The sequence below is a fragment of the Symsagittifera roscoffensis genome, chromosome 1, assembly GCF_963678635.1.
Source record: "Symsagittifera roscoffensis chromosome 1, txSymRosc1.1, whole genome shotgun sequence".
In the NCBI taxonomy this organism is placed as follows: Eukaryota; Metazoa; Xenacoelomorpha; order Acoela; family Convolutidae; genus Symsagittifera; species Symsagittifera roscoffensis.
Window position 1 is genome coordinate 84,077,999 of NC_087062.1, and position 20,747 is coordinate 84,098,745.

The 20,747-nt window shown below is 36.5% G+C and overlaps 2 protein-coding genes across 2 annotated transcripts in view; both read right to left on the minus strand.

Annotated features, from left to right (window-relative positions):
* LOC134857126 (potassium channel subfamily K member 2-like) overlaps nt 1-3,465 on the minus strand; it is a 61,634-nt gene extending 58,169 nt beyond the window's left edge. Inside the window, exon 1 of the mRNA XM_063873499.1 lies at nt 2,577-3,465. Within this exon, the coding sequence (XP_063729569.1) occupies nt 2,577-2,631 (55 nt within the window). The 5' untranslated portion in view covers nt 2,632-3,465. The remainder of the gene's footprint in view (nt 1-2,576) is intronic.
* The window catches only part of LOC134851282 (uncharacterized), a 534,247-nt gene that overhangs the window by 334,173 nt on the left and 179,327 nt on the right, over nt 1-20,747 (minus strand). The window lies entirely within an intron of this gene.

Below are 20,747 nucleotides of genomic sequence, written 5' to 3' on the forward strand. Positions count from 1 at the left end.
ATAGACCAAGTTGCATGACGCGGCTCAATTCGGAGCAATTTCTTAACCGGATTAAATCAACTCGTACTTGTAAATAGCATGAAATGTATCGCGCGTTTATTATCCGACAATGACCAAATTGGTAATCTTCAAACCCACCCATAGATTGAAAAACTCACTGGTAAAATACTTTTCTAAATTTGGGATGAAGACATTAATTTTTTAGAATCAGCTTTGAAATGTCTACTAGAAGGACAACTTAACATTTCGGATTCAAAAAATCCCGTAAAAATGGCTGGTTAAAAAGGAATCTAGTCAATTATATCCTCTTGCATGTTTAATTGTAACGAATTTGTCCCTTATAAATAAAAAATTAAAGCCCTACAAATTTTTGTACATTGTAACGAATTGGCCCCCTTTGCAAAAGATCATTCAAAAGTCTAAAATGGTCTGGCGATTAAAAAACACGAGCACAAACAATCCGTCGTTTTCGTCAAAAATTGGAACACAAGTCTTATTGTTGCGACTTTCGGTGGAAACGGCGGAATGTTTGTGCTCATGGTCGTTTCTTTTCGCCAGGCAAATTTCGATTTTTTAACTAGGAAAACCTGACAAGTAAATTTGTATCAGCAGTTGTTCTGAGCTAGGATTTAGAAAAAAATTCCCGTGGTTGTTTCCAGAAAGTTATAGGGGTTTAAAGATTATCTATTTGGAACCACAAACGCACGATGTAATTCGTGTTATAAACGTAAAATCAGAGATTCATACCCACTTAGAAATCGTTCCAAATGGTTTTTGAAACAAAATCCCTTTTTTTCAGATTTTTCATCCAGTTTTTTATGACAAACACTACTGCATAGCGCTTCAAATTTAATTGAAAAAAACATGTTCTCACTTTTACACGAGCAGTTTTGATAGCTTTAAAGTTAAGGCAACTGCATATGATTGTATACAGAATGAACAAGTACAGTGCTGAGTTAAACTATCCGCACAAAACGAACATTGGAAACATCAAACGAGCTTTCCTCAAAGAAAACACACGAACAAAAATTCCTCAAACAAAAATTGCACGAACAAAAACACACAAACAAATATTCCTAAAACGTTCAACGGAATTGTTTTGGATAATTTTGTTTTTTTTTAAATATATTGTTAATTTAGTTAAATGATTGGAAAGTTATATCAGAAGCAGAAAAATTTTTTTTTAAAGTTTTGAGCAAAATTTTTGAGCCAGATTTTCCTTCTCAAAAACTTTGTTGGGTTGAGTAGGAGGCTCTTTTTCATAAAATTTTTTTTAGCTATAATTTGGTAGTTTCACTGGAGTTCTTGATTAACTAAAAAATGCCAAACTTACCCATTTTTTGGGTAAAACGTTGATTCCAAATTTCGCAAAAGACAATGCTCCATATCACTTCTGGTAAAAATTTAACCTTTTTTGTTCTCTTTACTTTTTGAATTATCCTAACTCATTTTTTGAGAAGAACACTTTCAAAATTTCCACTGATTTTGCTCCGACCATTGAAAACGGGAAGGAGTTCTGTATTTGGGTGTGTTTTAGTTTTTTTCTTTACGTTTTGCACGCAATATCAAGTACCACAAATAACCATCGGACTAGGTTGAGTGATATATCATATTAAAGTACCTTTCGTCGTGATTCGAACCACATTAAAAAATTTCCACTTTTTTCTAGCGTCGAGAAAAACTGGTTTGAAATTTTGATTTTTCGTCGTAATTCGAAAGAATAAAGCGAGCGAGCAGTCTTACAACAGCTAAATAATGCTTAATGTAAGACCTTAAAACTTAATTTTAAGCAAGTAAAACTAGTTTTTGGAGTTTTTAGCTTCATTTTGGGAACCAGAAACTTCAAAAAATGAAAAATTTGAAAAAGTTTTTTTTTAAAATTTTTTCAGTGGATCTAATAATTTTTTTACAATTTTTGATTCCAATATGCATATATAACTATGACTGCTTAATATGCCTAAAATTATATTTTTACGTCAGATTCTTTTATCACACCAAGCAGAAAAAATTACACTAGCTTGGAAAAAAACTTTCTAAACCTTAGTTTTCTTAAGACTATGGTCGGAACATTCTGTGCTAATTGCACAGTATCCAGCTATCCTTGTTCGTTTTGTCCCAATAGTCAAAATCAGCACGTGTTGCTTGAGCGATGAACTGACTTTAAAGTTAATCCAGAAACACAGGTTATTTTTAAGGTTTGATAAGAAATAGATATATTATTCTCATACACAAAAAATTCTATCCAGTTTAGAAGCCTTTGTTGAACATGAAAGATAACCAATCAAAAATTAATCAAAAAATTTGCAGATTGAATAAATTTACATGGACTATTTTGGAAATTTTTGTAAGAATCAAAACAGCCCATCCTCGTCCAATACGGAAACGTTTAAACGCCATTAAATTTTAGAAGGGTGAACCGTGATCGGTAGTTTTTTATCTGATTGCAAATTTATACTCGCTCTCGATAATTATCGTACTAAAATTTCCTTTTCTTCAAGTGTACTTCTAAGCTTCGATTAACATCTGATTTAAATTTTCAATGACCATAAGTAAATTTTAAGGTAGAATAAACTTACGTGGGTTGTCGTTGTCGCTTTCATTTTTACTTTCTTTTTCTATTTCTGCAGCCATTTTCGCACCAGTTTTACTGCATAAAATAAAACTAAACAAATTCGTGAATGTTTAATCAGTACTTTTACTGCTGATAAGTGTTATAACTCTGCGCTTGCAAAGTTTGAAAAAATGAGTGGTTCAATAAACTCAACGAGCAAAACCGTAAAATAATCAGTTTCAAATGTCATAGGTATTTCCTTCACCCTACGTAGTTCTAGGCTTGTTCAAAATTGTTTTTTTTTAATCAATGAAAGGGAAAAGCTCCATTCATAATGCCACGAAACAGGAAATTATAATCACAGTTTTCAACCGTCGTGGAAAACAATAAATTGAACGAAGCAAAAATAATGAAGCTAAGTTACACAATATTGGTAATTGAGTTTTTTTTGCAAAACAGTTTTTAGTTATTGGCATAAAATGTATTTCTTGTAACTGCAAATTTTGAACAATGAAAGATGTAACAAAAAATTGGCGGCGAACAGTTCGGTAAAAAAAAATTTGCGAATAAATTTAATGTAAAATGATTGCCGTTGCAACTTGTTACGGTTTCAGTGGTCGTCAAAAGCATTTGCTGAAGCCTTGCTTGAATAATTTACAACTTTGGATCAATACTTTGTGCAAATCCATCCTTCTATTTTTAATAGACCATATTTTTGATGAAAAGACTCAACGCTTCACAAAAGTGATTTAAGCAAAGCGGTTAAAAAAACGCCATAAACCGTAGCCATAAATCTAAACTTCAATAGGTTTATTCAACAGTGATATAATACACAAGACAGAATATATTGAAAAGGCTGTTATATATACTAGAGCTAATCCGGCCTTAAGTGAAATCGGATTTCCCCTTTAGTCTTTTCAAGTCTCACGGGAGAGAAAGAATCATAACAAATGATCCCGAAAAGAGACAAACGGGCTCCGAAAATGGCTCTTGAAAAGTCTGATAGCATCCAAATATGTTTACAACTCAGAATTTATTAATATGACAAAAAAGATTACCTGCTTAATCAGTTATTTTCGAGTGGAATACAAAAATACCTCATAAACACATCATTCCACGGAAGAGGATAATATGTTCAACCACCTAAATCTGCTCAAAAAAACCTTTTATCTTCAGACTCATTGCAGTTTGTTTTTCGATTCTTTTTCTTAAAAAAAACTCAATGGAAAAAATCATTGAAGAGAATAATATGTTTGTTCAACCACCTAAATCTGCTCAAAAACACCTTCATCTTCAGACTCATTGCGGTTTGTTTTTCGATTCTTTTTCTTTAAAAAAACTCAATGGAAAACCCAATGACATCTAATGCCCTTATTGTTATATCTTTTCATGAGTATCTGCACATTAAATTTATATATTGTCAATCCTGAAACTTTTCCTGCTTAACTCACGGAAAGCTCGTGGTTTTCTAACACAACTCAAACTTCAAATTTATGTTTTTCTTATCTTTTTACTTAAACAATCGTTAAACGAATCTATCATTCCGAAAAAAAGATAGCGTGACGAACAGACGAGACGGTGTACCTTATCCGAAACAAAATTACTCTATGAGAAAGCCACCCCAGATTTAAACTCACAGTATTTTACCCACAACTTTTCAAACGTTTTTTTGCGTTTAAAATACATGCCAAAGGTAGTTTTTTTGTTTTAAACAGCCTTACCGGAACTTATCCCCCGTAACATATACACCCCCACCAACCGGGACACACACATCAACCTCAATCCCTCCCTTGTCTGAGCTAATGAATTTCTTTCTAGTTGACATTCCATAGTTTTATTTTTGTTTTTAAGCATTCAGTCTGAGCCCGGAACAGTCTGCGCCCGGAACAGTCTGATCTGAGCTATCTCAATAAGTTGAATTGGCTTTATTCGATGTCAGACTAAAATTTATTATTTTGCAATAGTGTTGATCAACTTTTAGCCTTGCTGAGGGTTTCTGGTAAAAAAAAATTGCGCCCATGTTCTCGTAAGAGCAGTACTGAAGTGCCAAGGTTCCACTTTTGGGTCGTTTTCTAATAGAGGAGGTAACAACTCAATTTGGAGTTTTTCCTTTCATTAGTGTGTCGACGAATTTCTTGCATACCCTGATGAATCCTTAGTTGACTTCCAGCGGTACATGAAAATTGATTGAGAATTGATCATAGGTAATTGATCATAGGTTGATCAATCGCCTGATACTTAAAAGTAGACTCACAAATGGGTTGCCGAAATGGACTTTTAGCAACCGAAAATCCATACTCCCGCGAGATGTTTGAGTCGCGCAAAGTCGAATTATGAGTCACGCAAAGACTCAACATGGGTCGCGCACCGACCTCGACTTGGGTTTTACAGTAGTTGCTTCTTAGTAATCCAGCAAGCCAAATGTGGCCAAATCTTGATCTTCTTTCTCAGAGCGTTACATCTTTTTCGGTTTTGTGCTGAAATCTGCTTGTGTCCTCACGGATCGGCAATAACCGATTATCCCGAATAATTGAATGTCCCCAGATAGTGTTCCCAAACTGTTTCTTTTCCAGTCTGCCTAATTAAAACGCTCTAAAAGCAGTTTCCAATTTAGCCAGATTACTATGCAAGCAAAAAAAATCAGGTGGCTGAGTTATGAACCTCTAAAATTCAGAGTATAGCACCTTGGTGACCCATACTCAATCAGTCTAAGAAGCGGACTACTACCATAACCATTTAACTACTAAATATTTTCCAATTATCCAAGCAAGTCATTGCTGTTTCCCTCTTCATAACTTTTAATTCAGGAGAAAATAGATTTTGGTTCAATTAAAATGCTGGACAATGTCTTAAAAAGAGTCGAAATAAACCAACTTGATGTTCACAGAAATATTGTAAACCCGAAAAGTTAGAGGTATTTTCTTTGTTTTGGATTTCGGAGATTATTGTAAATACCCTGTTGGTATCTAGTCTTTTTATTTGCTTGAATTATTCACAGCACAATGAGCTTTGAACCGTGTTAATTGTCACATGTTTTCTACCTTGGAAACAAAGCACTCAAAGTTTATAAAAAATGTATCCTCAGTGTTTTGAACTATTTTCTACGAGTACTTTTTCGCCATGTTTCTCTGATCTTCTTTTTCAGGTCAGCTTAATATCTTTGAGAAGCCCGACAAAGTTGTTTTTACGGAGCAAAACGACAGGTTGGAAACATACCAGTTGCTGTCAAGGAAACAAAGGGAGCGTGAAACGCTTGAGCAGTTTCATTCAGTCCTGAGTGGGTTAGCAGCAAGCTGCAAACTTCGAATGCTAGAAAAAAAATTCCTCGCGATGTCTCTATAGTTAACATGACATGCAAAAACGAACAGACGGAGCTGTGCAGAACTAAAAAGACGCCGCGGACGAAGTCTGCAGTATCGCATTATCATATTAAGGGGAAAACAAGTACGCTGAGAATTATGAGATTACCGGGGGCGGAAAAGCGGCTGCGCCGACGGGGTGTTGCAAATAAAAATGGAGCCATTAAGCGCCATCGGTTCCAACAGGGAGCACGAAGTTCGTACAGAGGAACTACACAGGGCAGGACGGACAGACGTTTTCACAACTGCGGTCAGAGCGGTTTTGCGACTGATCAAATCAAAAAAGCAAAAAGGTTGATATACTACGAACGAACCGGAGTTGGCTTGGACTGATACAATGCGAGGACGTGTCACGGCGCCATGAAAACTCATTGGGGTCGATCAGCAAACAGCAACCGGGATCGCATGAATGAGACTAAAACAGTTCGAGTGCATTAAAAACCAAGCCGTTCTCATGTTATGAGAAAAATTAACGAAAACACAATGCTCATTCAAAAACAAGGAGGAACAATGACGATAGCCGGAGCAAAGTTTTTTCTCAAAATCAACGGATGGATAACGCAAACGTTGATTGAAAGCGGATCGCCTCGTTCGATGCTTTCTATTAGAGAGCTGAAATGTACTTTAGGAGCAAGCTCAGTGAAGTTGTCGCCGGTGGGTCTGAGCGACGATCATATCCGAAATCACAGAAGTATTCCGCTTAAAGTGATGTTGAAGATGAAAGTGCTTCTAAACTATATTGGTTGGTCGACAAATGCGAGCACCAAGGTGATCATAGGTCGGCAATCATAGGACCGAGTCTGATACGGCATTGGGATTTGGGATTGTAACTAATTCAAACATCAGCTGATGGGTTCGTGATCATCCAAGGGCTCGCGGATGAACTCGAAGAGAGCTGCAATGAGAAAATGAATTTGGAATTATAAAATGCCGGGAGAATTTTTCTTAGCTCTCAAAACGTGAGATATAAGCGAAAGTGCTCAAAAAGATTGAAGAAATCATAAACATTGTCGGCCAAATTATTAGCGAAGTGCGGAAACCAGCAATTATTGTAATTCCTACCTAAAGGGATGAGCATCCACTGGTACATATAGGTTTATTTAAGACATGGTTTTAAGGTTTAACAACCACGCTAGCGGAGTTTCAAATGGTCATGGACTCTATCTTAAGCAAACTTCTGTACGCTCACATATTTATTGATGATATCCTTATCATATTGAAGGAAGTGAAAAATGAACAAGTTGAGATGTTCGAGAAGACATTAAAAAAGCTTGATTGAAAAACTTGATGGTTGGAAACTGTCTAAAAATGAGTTCGCGAAATCAGAGTGCAATTGGCTCGGCCATAAACTAACAAAAATGGGAATAGAACCACTTATTAGAAAAACCGATCCTATCGACAATTTAAAGTCTCCAAAAACGCGTTCGCAATTGAAGCTTTCATGGGATCAGTTCGTAGCCTGCACAAATTTTTCCTTTGCTGGCCAAATCTTGGGCGCCATTACTGCTCTTTTTAGATTAAAAAAAAGATAATGTGTCTTTCCCATTGAAGCTAAAGCAATTCGGTGTTCATAAAGAGGTTCGCATTGTATTTTATGCCAGTCACAATGGCCTAGGGGCGGTGTTGGAGCAACTTGGCGCCGATTTCGTTCGCCTGCCGTTTGCTAAATGCGGTAGAACTGAAGTATTCAAAATCAAAAAGTGAGCTAGAAAAGTGAGCTGAGGTATGGTTTGCCTAACTTTTTGGAAATCAATATTTCGGGCAAAAATTCACGGTGCTAACGGATCACAAGGAACTAGTAACGTTGCTAAACTGAAACAATCAGAAGCAAAAAAAAACAATGTTTTGCCAACTTACCCGGTTGATAGATCGTAAACACCAGTTCAATATTGTTACAGAAGATACGCCAGTGCGAATTACGGTTTTGCGGTCTACCTTTCAAGAAATCCGGAGGGCAAGCTCAAGGAAACACCAGAAACGATAACACATTTATAGTAGCGAAAATTAATTTAATAAAAAACCCTTGAGTGTTTTTTAGAACGGCGTTGCAAACAAAATGGCTATAAGCAGAAACATAAATACAGTGCTGATTTAAATTAACCGGACAAAACGCATTAAACTTGAAATTTAAAACGCATTTTTCTCAAATTGGGTTGAGTTTACGTGAAAACTGATGAAGCTAAAATTTGTTTAAAATTTTAGCAGAATTAACATGGTGTAATTTGTTTTGCGAAATTCGGGCCCAAATTTTTACCCCAAAAATGGTTCATTTCGGCGTTTCTTAGTTAATCAAAAATTACGCCAAAAAGACCCAGTCGATCACAGAGATAATTATATCAAAGTGAGTCTCTTACGTAGCCCAACAAACTTTAAGAAAACTATGTTCTCCAAAAAAAATTGCAAATCGTTTCAAAATAGTTTTTAAATAAAAAATTGGTATTTTTTATAGTAAAAACGATCTTCTTGTCTATCAAACAAAAATAAATCAACTTATACAATGTTTTGGAGAATATACTTTTGATAAAGTTTGTTGGGCTACGTAAGAGGCTCACTTTGATATAATTATGTCTGTGATCGACAAGGTATTTTTGGCGTAGTTTTTGATTAACTAAGAAAAGCCAAAATGACCCATTTTTTGGGGTAAAATTTCGGGCCCGATTTTCGCAAAACAAATTATACCATATTAATTCTGCCAAAATTTTTAGCAAGTTTTGTCTTCATAGATTTTCACCTAAATTCAACCCAATTTGAGAAAAATGCGTTTTAAATTTCAAGTTTAGCTCGTTTTGTCCGGTTAATTTAAATCAGCACTGTACATCAGTCAATCGGAGTGCACTATGCAAATCCAAACTATAGTTTCCACTGTACAGTGCTGATTTAAATTATCCGGACAAAACGAACAAAACTTGATTTTTCAAACGCGTTTTTCTCAAATTGGGTTAAGATTGACAAAAAGTGAAGAGAACAAAAGTTGCTTAGAATTTCACCAGAATTGATATGGTGCCATTTTTTCTCCAAAATTCTCAACGAAAATTTTACCCCAAAAATGGGTCATTTTGGCTTTTTTCATTTAATCAAGAATTACGCAGAAACTACTTTGTTAATTGATAAGAAAATTATATCACAGGAAGCCTCTTATGCAGCTCAACAAAGTTTAATAAAGGTTAAATCTCCAAAAACCAGTATAAGGGAAAAAATTTTCACTTGATAGTCAATAAATGTGATTTTTACTACATAAAACCCAGAATATCTGTTTAAAAATAAATTTTACACAATTTGCGCAACTTTTTGGAGATTTAACCTTTATTAAACTTTGTTGAGCTGCGTAAGAGGCTTCCTGTGATATAATTTTCTTATCAATTAACAAAGTAGTTTCTGCGTAATTCTTGATTAAATGAAAAAAGCCAAAATGACCCATTTTTGGGGTAAAATTTTCGTTGAGAATTTCGGAGAAAAAATGGCACCATATTAATTCTGGTGAAATTCTAAGCAACTTTTGTTCTCTTCACTTTTTGTCTAATCATCACCCAATTTGAGAAAAACGCGTTTGAAAATTCAAGTTTTATTCGTTTCGTCCGGTTAATTTAAATCAGCACTGTATTAGGGCGTGAATAAACGCAATGAAACTACAAAATGCTCGACTTTGCATATCCAGAAGCGAGAATTGGAATAGCGTGAAAACATTCGGGTTAATTACTGAAAGTGATCTGACTAAGTTGATTCCCAATCGCGCAATGAAAATGGACAACTCTCGTAAAAAGATATATAACTTCTTATCTTGTTACCCACAGGTCATAAGCAGCAGTAGCCGCTCGGAGGTTGAAGTTTTTATTGAAAACCTGGAGACCAGAATGGTTTCAATTCCGTCAAAACAGGGATTTCAATTCCGACCCAAACTCACAGGGAAATATACACGCCATTACCAGACAAACCTTATCATGAGTGTCATCCTTCTCCACTGCAAAGTCGTCAAGAACTCGGAAAGTCTTCTCGAGTTATTTAACTTTGAAGTATTGTAGAGGCTAATTACCTGGAGTACCTGCAATTAGAGGCAATCCCCAACTTTGAGGAGAAAGTGAGGACGATGAGGGGCCTACCTGGGGCAAAAGGTACTTGATTTTCAAGCAAAATATGGATGCTTGTGTGTAGATGAAAAGCTCCTAATTCCGAATCACTACGAACTGCTATCAAAATTTGTGTGCACAGAAGGCCAGCATGTTTAATGCAGCAAGAGATGTATGTTTTCCATACACACGTAGAAGTCTGAAATCTACCTCGGACGAAATACGTTCTGACGGAGCCCAAAGAATGCATACAACTTGATTTCTTAGGCTTGCAACAAATGCTTCACTCGAAATATTGCCGTTTGAAGCGCACAACGATCGTGAAGCATGTACGGTACATCGGAACTTAACTAGAAAAATCTTCGACTCAAAATCTCAGTTGGAAAATGTAATCAGTCAGAAGTCTGCTTGATTAAAAAAAAGGACCCTAGAGTCCAGAAGATGCCGCACAAGCCTGCTGGAATAAACTGGAACATGAGGTCGAATGTGGAGTTCGACCGATGAAACATTAAAAATCCAATCAAAGTGATGGAGAGTTTTGTGCCTAAGGACGGAGCGCCAAGTGCCGGAGGACATGCTGGAGGTTAAAAAATCAAAGGCTCAGGGAAGGGCCAGTAACATGACGCAGTTACTATTCCAACGCCCTAAGGAAAACAACAAAATGTATAGACTGACTAAACACAAAATTGCTAGTAAATCAAATCTAACAATTCTCTCAAAAATTGGCATCTCTACTTTCGAAAAGTAGGGCGAAACGATGAGGTGGCAAGAAAAGGGCAATAAAAAGCGGGATGACCACCCAAGCAAAGGCTGGTGTCGTATTAGAGCCAGGACTCGAATAGCCAGGATAAGACCACTTCCAGGCAGAGCTGACAAAAAAGACGACCGTATCGAAAATGGGGGCAAGGATGATCAACAATATCACAAAGGGCCGCAGCGAGAAGAAGACGCCGCGAAAAGAAGAAAACTAGGGAAAAGAGTGCCCGTAGAAAATAGGGAGTCTCGCGGTAAAACAAATTAAAAGTCGCAAAAAACTCAAACTACTTTGGGTCCAGGGAGATGGCAGGCCAGCCAATATAAATCCTATGTAATTCAGCTTATACCTAATTTTCAATATGCATTTCAAATTACTGGGTAAGAGGGAATATATTAGAAGAGTATATTTTACGATACACCTCTAAGTTTTTTTAATTCAGTTTTGGTGTTGACCTTCGCGCATTTGGTGTTTGCTAATTGGTACCCAGTCAACAGCAACATCTTGTGTCCAAGATGTTAAAACAGTTGAGTTTATTTTATACTTCAGATACTTAACTGGTTCTCTTTTATGTTTTGACTGCACTTAAGTACCGGATTAAAGTTTTCCTCAGACTATGGAAAAATCTCTGAAAAATATTCCAAAAATTTTAAAATAGTTTCTCACTGTTTTTAAACTCAAGAATAGGATCATTATAGTTGGAATGAAGTAAAAATTAGAACATTTTTGTTAAACACTCCGAAAGATTAAAAGTAGGCAAATTTTTCTTAACATGTACCTAATTTAACGAGGTACCTAATGTCATGCAAAAAAAACACATCCTACGCAACAGTTCTTTTTCACTCCATTTAGGGCTGGTCAGCGCAAAAGTGGGAGAACAATTAATAAAATATAAAATTTTTTGCAATTTTTTAAGTAAATTAATCAATCTGGGCTGGTAGCTTATTAATTAGACTGCAGATGAAGTCATTTTTCAGTTGAGGGTAACACAATTGATATAATCTACTCGAACGCAGAATGGTTAAACTTTATAATTTGGAGTAACGCTTTAACAACTATTCCATTTGTATCAAACTTATCGCTTGACCTAATAAAACTAATCACTACGAGGTGTATATTGACCAATTTGAGATAGAAGATCAGATCTTTGACTCTTGAAACCGCAATAGTAGCGGTTCCACTCTAAACGTTCGAATTAAATTAAATTCAATAACATCACTGATAACTTTTTGAAACCAGAAACTAACACCAGTAAAGTCACGAGCATCAGAAGTGTGTTATGTATCTGTTTATGTGTGCTTCAGGTTGGCGTGGTGATTCAAGGAAAATTATCACGATATGTGATCAATAAGTTATGATGAATAAATTGATAAAATTGAGCACGATTTCTGTAGCATAAACAAAAATTGAAATAAACAAAATAATATAAAAAAATTATCCACATTTTCATGTTTGGTTTTTTGCGACCTTAATTCAATCGTAAGTTTTTCGACTTTCAGTTCGACTATGGGCTTTGCGCGGCTGCTGTTGGTTTTCGATCGAACTATGACATCTGGTTCGACTACTTTGGTCAAAACATAAAGTCGAATCCCCGACACGGGTGGAACGGTGTAAGTTTGGAGTGATTTGACGCGTTCCTTTTTTTAACGATCATTAAAGACCATTCGGAAAAAAATCTACCATTTCGCATCCCAAAAACTTTTTGACTGAAACCCCTAGCCTTTCTTGAAAAGACATTTGGTGCCAACATATTTAATTTTTGTATCAAAAGCCCTTTCAAAACCCATATTGTCCTTTTTAATATTTTTCTTAAGCCCATTTTGTGAATAATTATTATTTAATTATCAGGCTCTTCAAATTATCAGTAAATTTTTTCGATATGTCTAGGCAGAAAATTTAAAACTCACAGAAATTGTAAAGTGTAAAATATCTTTTTTCAATTGATTTCAGGGACCCGATATTTTCGATGGCTAAACAATTTTTCGTTAAAAACTATAATATCGATTGTGAAAACTGAAAAAATGACTGAACAAAAAACAACTGTTCTTCCTTATTTTTTGCCTATTAGTTCCAGTAAACATTCAAAATCAAATCCATTAACGATTGCTGCAATCAAATTGATTTTTTTTTTCAAAAAAAATCTAATTAATATAGTCTATTTATTATAGTAAAGTGCTTTGCGACAAGTTGTCGGTTTTTTGAAATCTACTGAAACTCGCCTGCAGCAAAGTTGTCAGTTGAGACGAATTTTGTCCAAAAAAATTATCCCAAAACGTTTCATTTCTTACAGTTTTGCTGTGGCGGAGGATATCCAGCCAGGTTAAGGTCGAATTTTATTTTCGGATATGCAGCGGGCTTGGGCTTCATTTTCAGGACCAGCAGCCGGGCCGGGCCCGGGCCTGATTTTCAAAAGAGTTCACACCTTTCACCCTTCATGCTACAAACGCCCAGAGGGAGCGTGACTTCAGCAGGGCTGGGCAAAACCGGACAGCCAAGCGTGCTCTCCTTTCTGTGTCAAAAGTCAGCCAAATCGAACTGTGAGGATCGGCTGCGGCCAACGGACTTAATGAATTGTGTTTTTTTTAAATTCACGTTTGAATTTCAATATATTTTTTGTTAGTATATTCGTGTTTTCATTAAGAATGGGCCCGGGCCGGCCAGACCGGGCTCGGGCCTCAAATTCAGGTCGAGTTCCAATTCTTATAAGCACTGAGTGTTCTAATTACGGCTTAACCTGTTTTAAGTAGTTTTTAGCATCAAAAATTGAAGATTTCAAAAGAGAAACTGCTCTAAGAGCAGTTTCCAATTTAGCCAGATTACTATGCAAGCAAAAAAAAATCAGGTGGCTGAGTTATGAACCTTCTAAAATTCAGAGTATAGCACCTTGGTGACCCACACTCAATCAGTCTAAGAAGCAAACTTCTACCATAATCATTTAACTTCTAAATATTTTCCAAACATCCAAGCAAGTCATTGCTGTTTCCTTCTTCATAACTTTTAATTCAGGAGAAAAAAGATTTCTGTTTAATTAAAACGCTGGACAATGTCTTAGAAAGAGTCGAATTAAACCAACTTGATGTTCACAGCAATATATGATTGTAAACCCGAAAACTAGAGGTATTTTCTTTGTTTTGGATTTCAGAGAATATTGTAAATAACCTGTTGGTATCTAGTCTTTTTATTTGTTTGAATTATTCACAGCACAATGAGCTTTGAACCGTGTTATTTGTCACATGTTTTCTCACTTGGAAACAAAGCACTCAAAGTTTAGAAAAAATGTATCCTCAGTGTTTTGAACTATTTTCTACGAGTACTATTTCGCCATGTTTCTCTGATCTTCTTTTTCAGGTCAGCTTACTATCTTTGAGAAGCCCGACAAAGTTGTTTTTACGGAGCAAAACGATAAGCTGGAAACATACCAGTTGCTGTCAAGGAAACAAAGGGGGGGGGGTGAAACGCTTGAGTAGTTTCATTCAGTCCTGAGTGGGTTAGCAGCAAGCTGCAAACTTCGAATGCTAGAAAAAAAGATTCCTCGCGATGTTTCTTTTGTTAACATGACACTCAAAAACGAACAAACGGAGCTATGCAGAACTACAAAGACGCCGTGGACAAAGTCTGCAGTATCGCATTGTCATATTAAGGGGAAAACAAATACGCTGAGAATTATGAGATTACCGGGGACGGAAAAGCAGCTATGCCGACAGGGCGTTGCATAAAAAATGGAGCCATTAAGCGCCATCGGTTCCAACAGAAGTGCGGAAACTAGCAATTATTGTAATTCCTACCTAAAGGTATGGGAATCCACTGGTACAAATAGGTTTATTTAAGACAGGGTTTTAAGGTTTAACAACCACGTTTCAAATGGTCATGGACTCTATCTTAAGCGAACTTCTGTACTCTCACATATTCATTGATGATATCCTTATCATATTGAAGGAAGTGAAAAATGAACAAATTGAGATGTTCGAGAAGACATTAAAAAAGCTTGATTGAAAAAGCTTGATTGAAAAAGCTTGATGGTTGTAAACTGTCTAAAAATGAGTTCGCGAAATCAGAGTGCAATTGGCTCAGCCACAAAATAACAAAAATGGGAATAGAACCACTTATTAGAAAAACCGATCCTATCGACAATTTATAGTCTCCAAAAACGCTTTCGCAATTGAAGCTTTCATGGGATCAGTCAGTTCAAAGCCTGCACAAATTTTTCCTTTGCTGGCCAAATCCTGGGCGCCATTACTGCTCTTTTTACATTAAAAAAAGATAATGTGTGGTTCCCATTGGAGCTAAAGCAATTCGGTGTTCATAAAGAGGTTCGCATTGTATCTTATGCCAGTCACAATGGCCTAGGGTCGGTTTTGTAGCGACTTGGCGTCAATTTCGTTCGCCTGTCATTTGCTAAATGCGGTAGAACTGGAGTATTCAAAATCAAAAAATGAGCTAGAAAAGTGAGCTGAGGTATGGTTCGCCTAACTTTTCGGAAATCAAAATTTCGGGCAAAAATCCACGGTGCTAACGGATCATAAGGAGCTACTAACGTTGATAAACTGAAACAATCAGAAGCAAAAAAAAAACAATGTTTTGCCAACTGACCCGGTAGATACATAGATCGTAAACACCAGTTCAATAATATTACAGAAGATACGCCTGTGCGAAATACGTTTTTGTGGTCTACTTTTCAAGAAATCCAGAGGGCAAGCTCAAGGAAATACCAGAAACGATAACACATTTATAGTAGCGGAAATTAATTTAATAAAAAAACCCTTGAGTGTTTTTTAAAACGGCGTTGCAAACAAAATGGCTATAAGCAGAAACATAAATACTTCAGTCAATCGGAGTGCACTATGCAAATCCAAACTATAGTTTCCACTGTATCAGGGCGTGAATACACGCAATGAAAGTACAAAATGCTCGACTTTGCATATCCAGAAGGGACAATTGGAATAGCGCAAAAACATTCGGGTTAACTACTGAAAGTGATCTGACTAAGTTGATTCCCAATCGCGCAATGAAAATGGATAACTCTCGTAAAAAGATATATAACTTCTTATCTGGTGACCCACAGGTCATATGCAGCAGTAGCAGCTCGGAGGTTGAAGTTTTTATTGAAAACCTGGAGACCAGAATGGTTTCAATTCCGTCAAAACAGGGATTTCAGTTTCGACACAAACTCACAGGGAAATATACACGCCATTACCAGACAAACCTTATCATGAGTGTCATCCTTCTCGACTGCAAAGTCGTCAAGAACTCGGAAAGTCTTCTCGAGTTATTTAACTTTGAAGTATTGTAGAGGCTAATTACCTGGAGTACCTGCAATTAGAGGCAATCCCAACTTTGAGGAGAAAGTGAGGACGATGAGGGGCCTACCTGGGGCAAAAGGTACTTGATTTTCAAGCAAAATATGGATGCTTGTGTGTAGATGAAAAGCTCCTAATTCCGAATCACTACGAACTGCTATCAAAATTTGTGTGCACAGAAGGCCAGCATGTTTAATGCAGCAAGAGATGTATGTTTTCCATACACACGTAGAAGTCTGAAATCTACCTTTGACGAAATACGTTCCGACGGAGCCCAAAGAACGCATACAACTTGATTTCTTAGGCTTGCAACAAATTCTTCACTCGAAATATTGCCGTTTGAAGCGCACAACGATCGTGAAGCATGTACGGTACATCGGAACTTAACTAGAAAAATCTTCGACTCAAAATCTCAGTTGGAAAATGTAATCAGTCAGAAGTCTGCTTGATTAAAAAAAAGGACCCTAGAGTCCAGAAGATGCCGCACAAGCCTGCTGGAATAAACTGGAACATGAGGTCGAATGTGGAGTTCGACCGGTGAAACATTAAAAATCCAATCAAAGTAATGGAGAGTTTTGTGCCTAAGGACGGAGCGCCAAGTGCCGGAGGACATGCTGGAGGCAAAGAAATCAAAGGCCCAGGCAAGGGCCAGTAACATGACGCGGTTACTATTCCAACGCCCAAAGGAAAACAACAAAATGTATAGACTGACTAAACACAAAATTGCTAGTAAATCAAATCTAACAATTCTCTCAAAAATTGGCATCTCTACTTTCGAAAAGTAGGGCGAAACGTTGAGGTGGCAAGAAAATGGCAATGGAAAGCATACGACCACCCAAGCAAAGGCTGATGTCGTATTAGAGCCAAGACTCGAATAGCCAGGATGAAACCACTTCCAGGCAGAGCTGACAAAAAAGACGACCTTATCAAAAATGGGGCAAGGATGGTCGACGACAATATCACAAAGGGCCGCAGCGAGAAGAAGACGCCGCGAAAAGAAGAAAACTAGGGAAAAAAGTGCCCGTAGAAAATCGGGAGTCTCGCGGAAAAACAAATTAAAAGTCGCAAAAAACTCAAACTACTTTGGGTCCAGGGAGATGGCAGGCCAGCCAATATAAACCCCATGTAATTCAGCTTATACATAATTTTCAATATACATTTCAAATTACTGGGTAAGAGAGAATATATTAGAGGCGTATATTTTACGATACGCCTCTAAGTTTTTAATTCAGTTTTGGTGTTGACCTTTGCGCATTTGGTGTTTGCTAATTGGTACCAGTCAACAGCAGCATCTTGTGTCCATGTTAAAACAGTTGAGTGTATGTTATAGTTCAGATACTTAATTGGTTCTCTTTTATAATTTTGATTGCAATTAAGTACCGGATAAAAGTTTTCCTCAGACTATGGAAAATTCTCTGAAAAATATTCAGAAAATTTTAAAATAGTTTCTCACTGTTTTTAAACTCAAGAATGAGATCATTATAGTTGGAATGAAGTAAAATTAGAACATTATTGTGAAACACTTCGAAAGATTAAAAGTAGGCAAATTTTTCTTAACATGTACCAAATTTAATGAGGTACCTAAAGACATGCAAAAAAAACACATCCCACGCAACCACGGGCGGATTTAGGTGGGGGTGGGGCGGGGGGGGGGATTGGGCGTTCGCCTTCCCCCTTCAGTGATTCGACCCCCTGCCGACCCAAAGGGTCACCCCTTTGATACTTTTTCAGAAATCCATTTTTGGCCGACCGACCCTAAAATTTTTCTAAAGGCGCCTTGGGCGCCAATATATACTAACTTTGAGGGTGAGCGCGCGCCAAAAAAACGCGATTTTTTTGTCAAAATTTTTCAAAAATTGCCCGAAAACGGCTTTTCTGACTGTTTTTCAAAAATTTGCCTGCGGCGCAGAAAATTTTGCCAAAGTAGGGGCAAAACAGTGCTTTGGGAGAGCTCGAAAAATCAATTTGGTCGACCTAAAAAAAAAAAAAAGGTAAAATTTTTTGAAAACTTTTTGAAAACCCGCCCCCCCCCCTCGAGAAAATCCTAGATCCGCCCCTGCACGCAACAGTTCCTTTTCACTCCATTTAGAGCTGGTCAGCGCAAAAGTGGGAGAACAATTAACTAAATTTTTTGCAATTTTTTAAGTAAACTAATCAATCTGGGCTGGTACCTTATTAATTAGACTGCAGATGAAGTCATTTTTCAGTTAACACAATTGATATAATCTACACAAACGCAGACGGCTAAATTTTATATTTTTGAGTAGCGCTTTCTCAACTATTCCGTCTGTATCAAACTTATCGCTTGACTTAATAAAACTAATCACTACGAGGTGTATAGACCAATTTGAGATAGAAGATCAGATCTTTGACTCTTGAAACCGCAATAGTAGCGTTTCCATTCTAAACGTTAGAATTAAATTAAATTCAATAACATCACTGATAACTTTTTGAAACCAGAAACTAACACCAGTAATGGTTTTTAACTTTACATGACGATTTGCATTTTTTCAGGTAACCTTAAGCGGTAATTTGAATTTTATAGTTAGTATTTTGTAATTTGAAACTTACAAGCTCAAAAAATCACTTAAATTCACGAGCATCAGAAGTGTGTTATATATCTGTTTATGTGTGCTTCAGGTTGGCGTGGTGATTCAAGGAACATTATCACGATATGTGATCAATAAGTTATGATGATTAAATTGTTAAAAATGAGCACGATGTCTGTAGCATAAACAAAAAAATTGAAATAAACAAAATAATATAAAAAAATTATCTACATTTTCATGTTTTGTTGTGTGCGACTTTTTGTTTGAACTCAGCGATCGATCGTAAGTTTTTTGACTTTCAGATCGACTAAGAGCCTTGCGCGGCTGCTGTTGGTTGTTGATCGAACTATGACATCTGGTTCGACTACTTTGGTCAAAACATAAAGTCGAATCCCCGACCCGGGTGGAACGGTGTAAGTTTGGAGTGATTTGACGCGTTCCTTTTTTTAACGATCATTAAAGACCATTTGGAAAAAAATCTACCATTTCGCATCCCAAAAACTTTTTGACTGAAAGCCCTAGCCTTTCTTGAAAAGACCTTTGGTGCCAACATATTTAATTTTTGTATCAAAAGCCCTTTCAAAACCCATATTGTCCTTTTTAACATTTTTCTTAAGCCCATTTTGTGAATAATTATTATTTGATTATCAGGCTCTTCAAATTATCAGTAAATTTTTTCGATGAGTCTAGGCAGAAAATTTAAAACTCACAGAAATTTTTAAGTGTAAAATATCTTTTTTCAATTGATTTCAGTGACCCGATATTTTCGATGGCTAAACAATTTTTCGTTAAAAACTATAATTCCGATTGTGAAAACTGAAAAAATGACTGAACAAAAAAAACACCCCAAGCATAAGCCTTGCGTTTTCTTCCAGAGTCGGAACAATGAAAAGCAACTGTTCTTCATGATTTTTTGCTTATTAGTTCCAGTAAAAATTCAAAATCAAATCCATTAACGATTGCTGCAATCAAAATGATTTTTTTTTCAAAAAAAATCTAATTGTTATAGTTTATTTATTATAGTAAAGTGCTCTGCGACAAGTTGTCGGTTTTTTGAAAACTACTTAAACTCGCCTGCAGCAAAGTTGTCAGTTGAGACGAATTTTGTCCAAAATAATTATCCCAAAACGTTTCATTTCTTACAGTTTTGCTGTGGCGGAGGATATGCAGCCAGGTTAAGGTCGACTTTTATTTATATGCAGCGGGCTCGGGCTTCATTTTCAGGACCAGCAGCCGGGCCGGGCCCGGGCCTGATTTTCAAAAGAGTTCACACCTTTCACCCTTCATGCTACAAACGCCCAGAGGGAGCGTGACTTCAGCAGGGCTAGGCAAATCCGGACAGCCAAGCGTGCTCTCCTTTCTGGGTCAAAAGTCAGCCAAATCGAACTGTGAGGATCGGCTGCGGCCAACGGACTTATTGAATTGTGTTTTTTTTTAAATTCACGTTTGAATTTCAAAATATTTTTCGTGTTTTCATTAAGAATGGGCCCGGGCCGGCCAGACCGGGCTCGGGTCTCAAATTCAGGTCCAGTTCCAATTCTTATAAGCACTGAGTGTTCTAATTACGGCTTAACGTGCTTTAAGTAGTTTTTAGCATCAAAATTGAAGATTTCAAAAGAGAAAATGTTTGAAACTTTCTTATATTCAGTAAATCTTCTTTCCCTCAGGCGCAGTGTCGATTAGAAAAACAGATTTTTCTTTTTTAAGCAAAACTTAGATCAATTAGTTCAACTCAATTTAATTGTTGGTTTCTGACTGATTTCGAACAATTCGCCATTAAAATTGGAGTTGTATTACAGCTTTGCCAAAATTGAAAAAATAAACCCCCAAAATATCATAAATATTGGTCGCAGTTGAAATATTTGGTTAATTTTGTAATAAGGGCATAAATTTTTTTAGACTGTAGAAAAATTTTAATCGGAAAATGTTATATTAAAAGTCAAACTTTATGATAGAAAAAAATACTTGAAGCATAAATAATCCGTCACTTATGTCGTAAGTTGGACTTTCAAACTTTTTATTGACCAGGGAAAAAGTTGCACAGTGGTGGGTCAGCTCCAAAGTTACATTTGGCAAGTTCATGTTTTCTAAAGTCGATGTCTTTCGTTTGAAATGATTTCTTAGTAAGTTAGCCAGAGCTAGCACGAATCTCATTCTGGATTTTTTTCATATT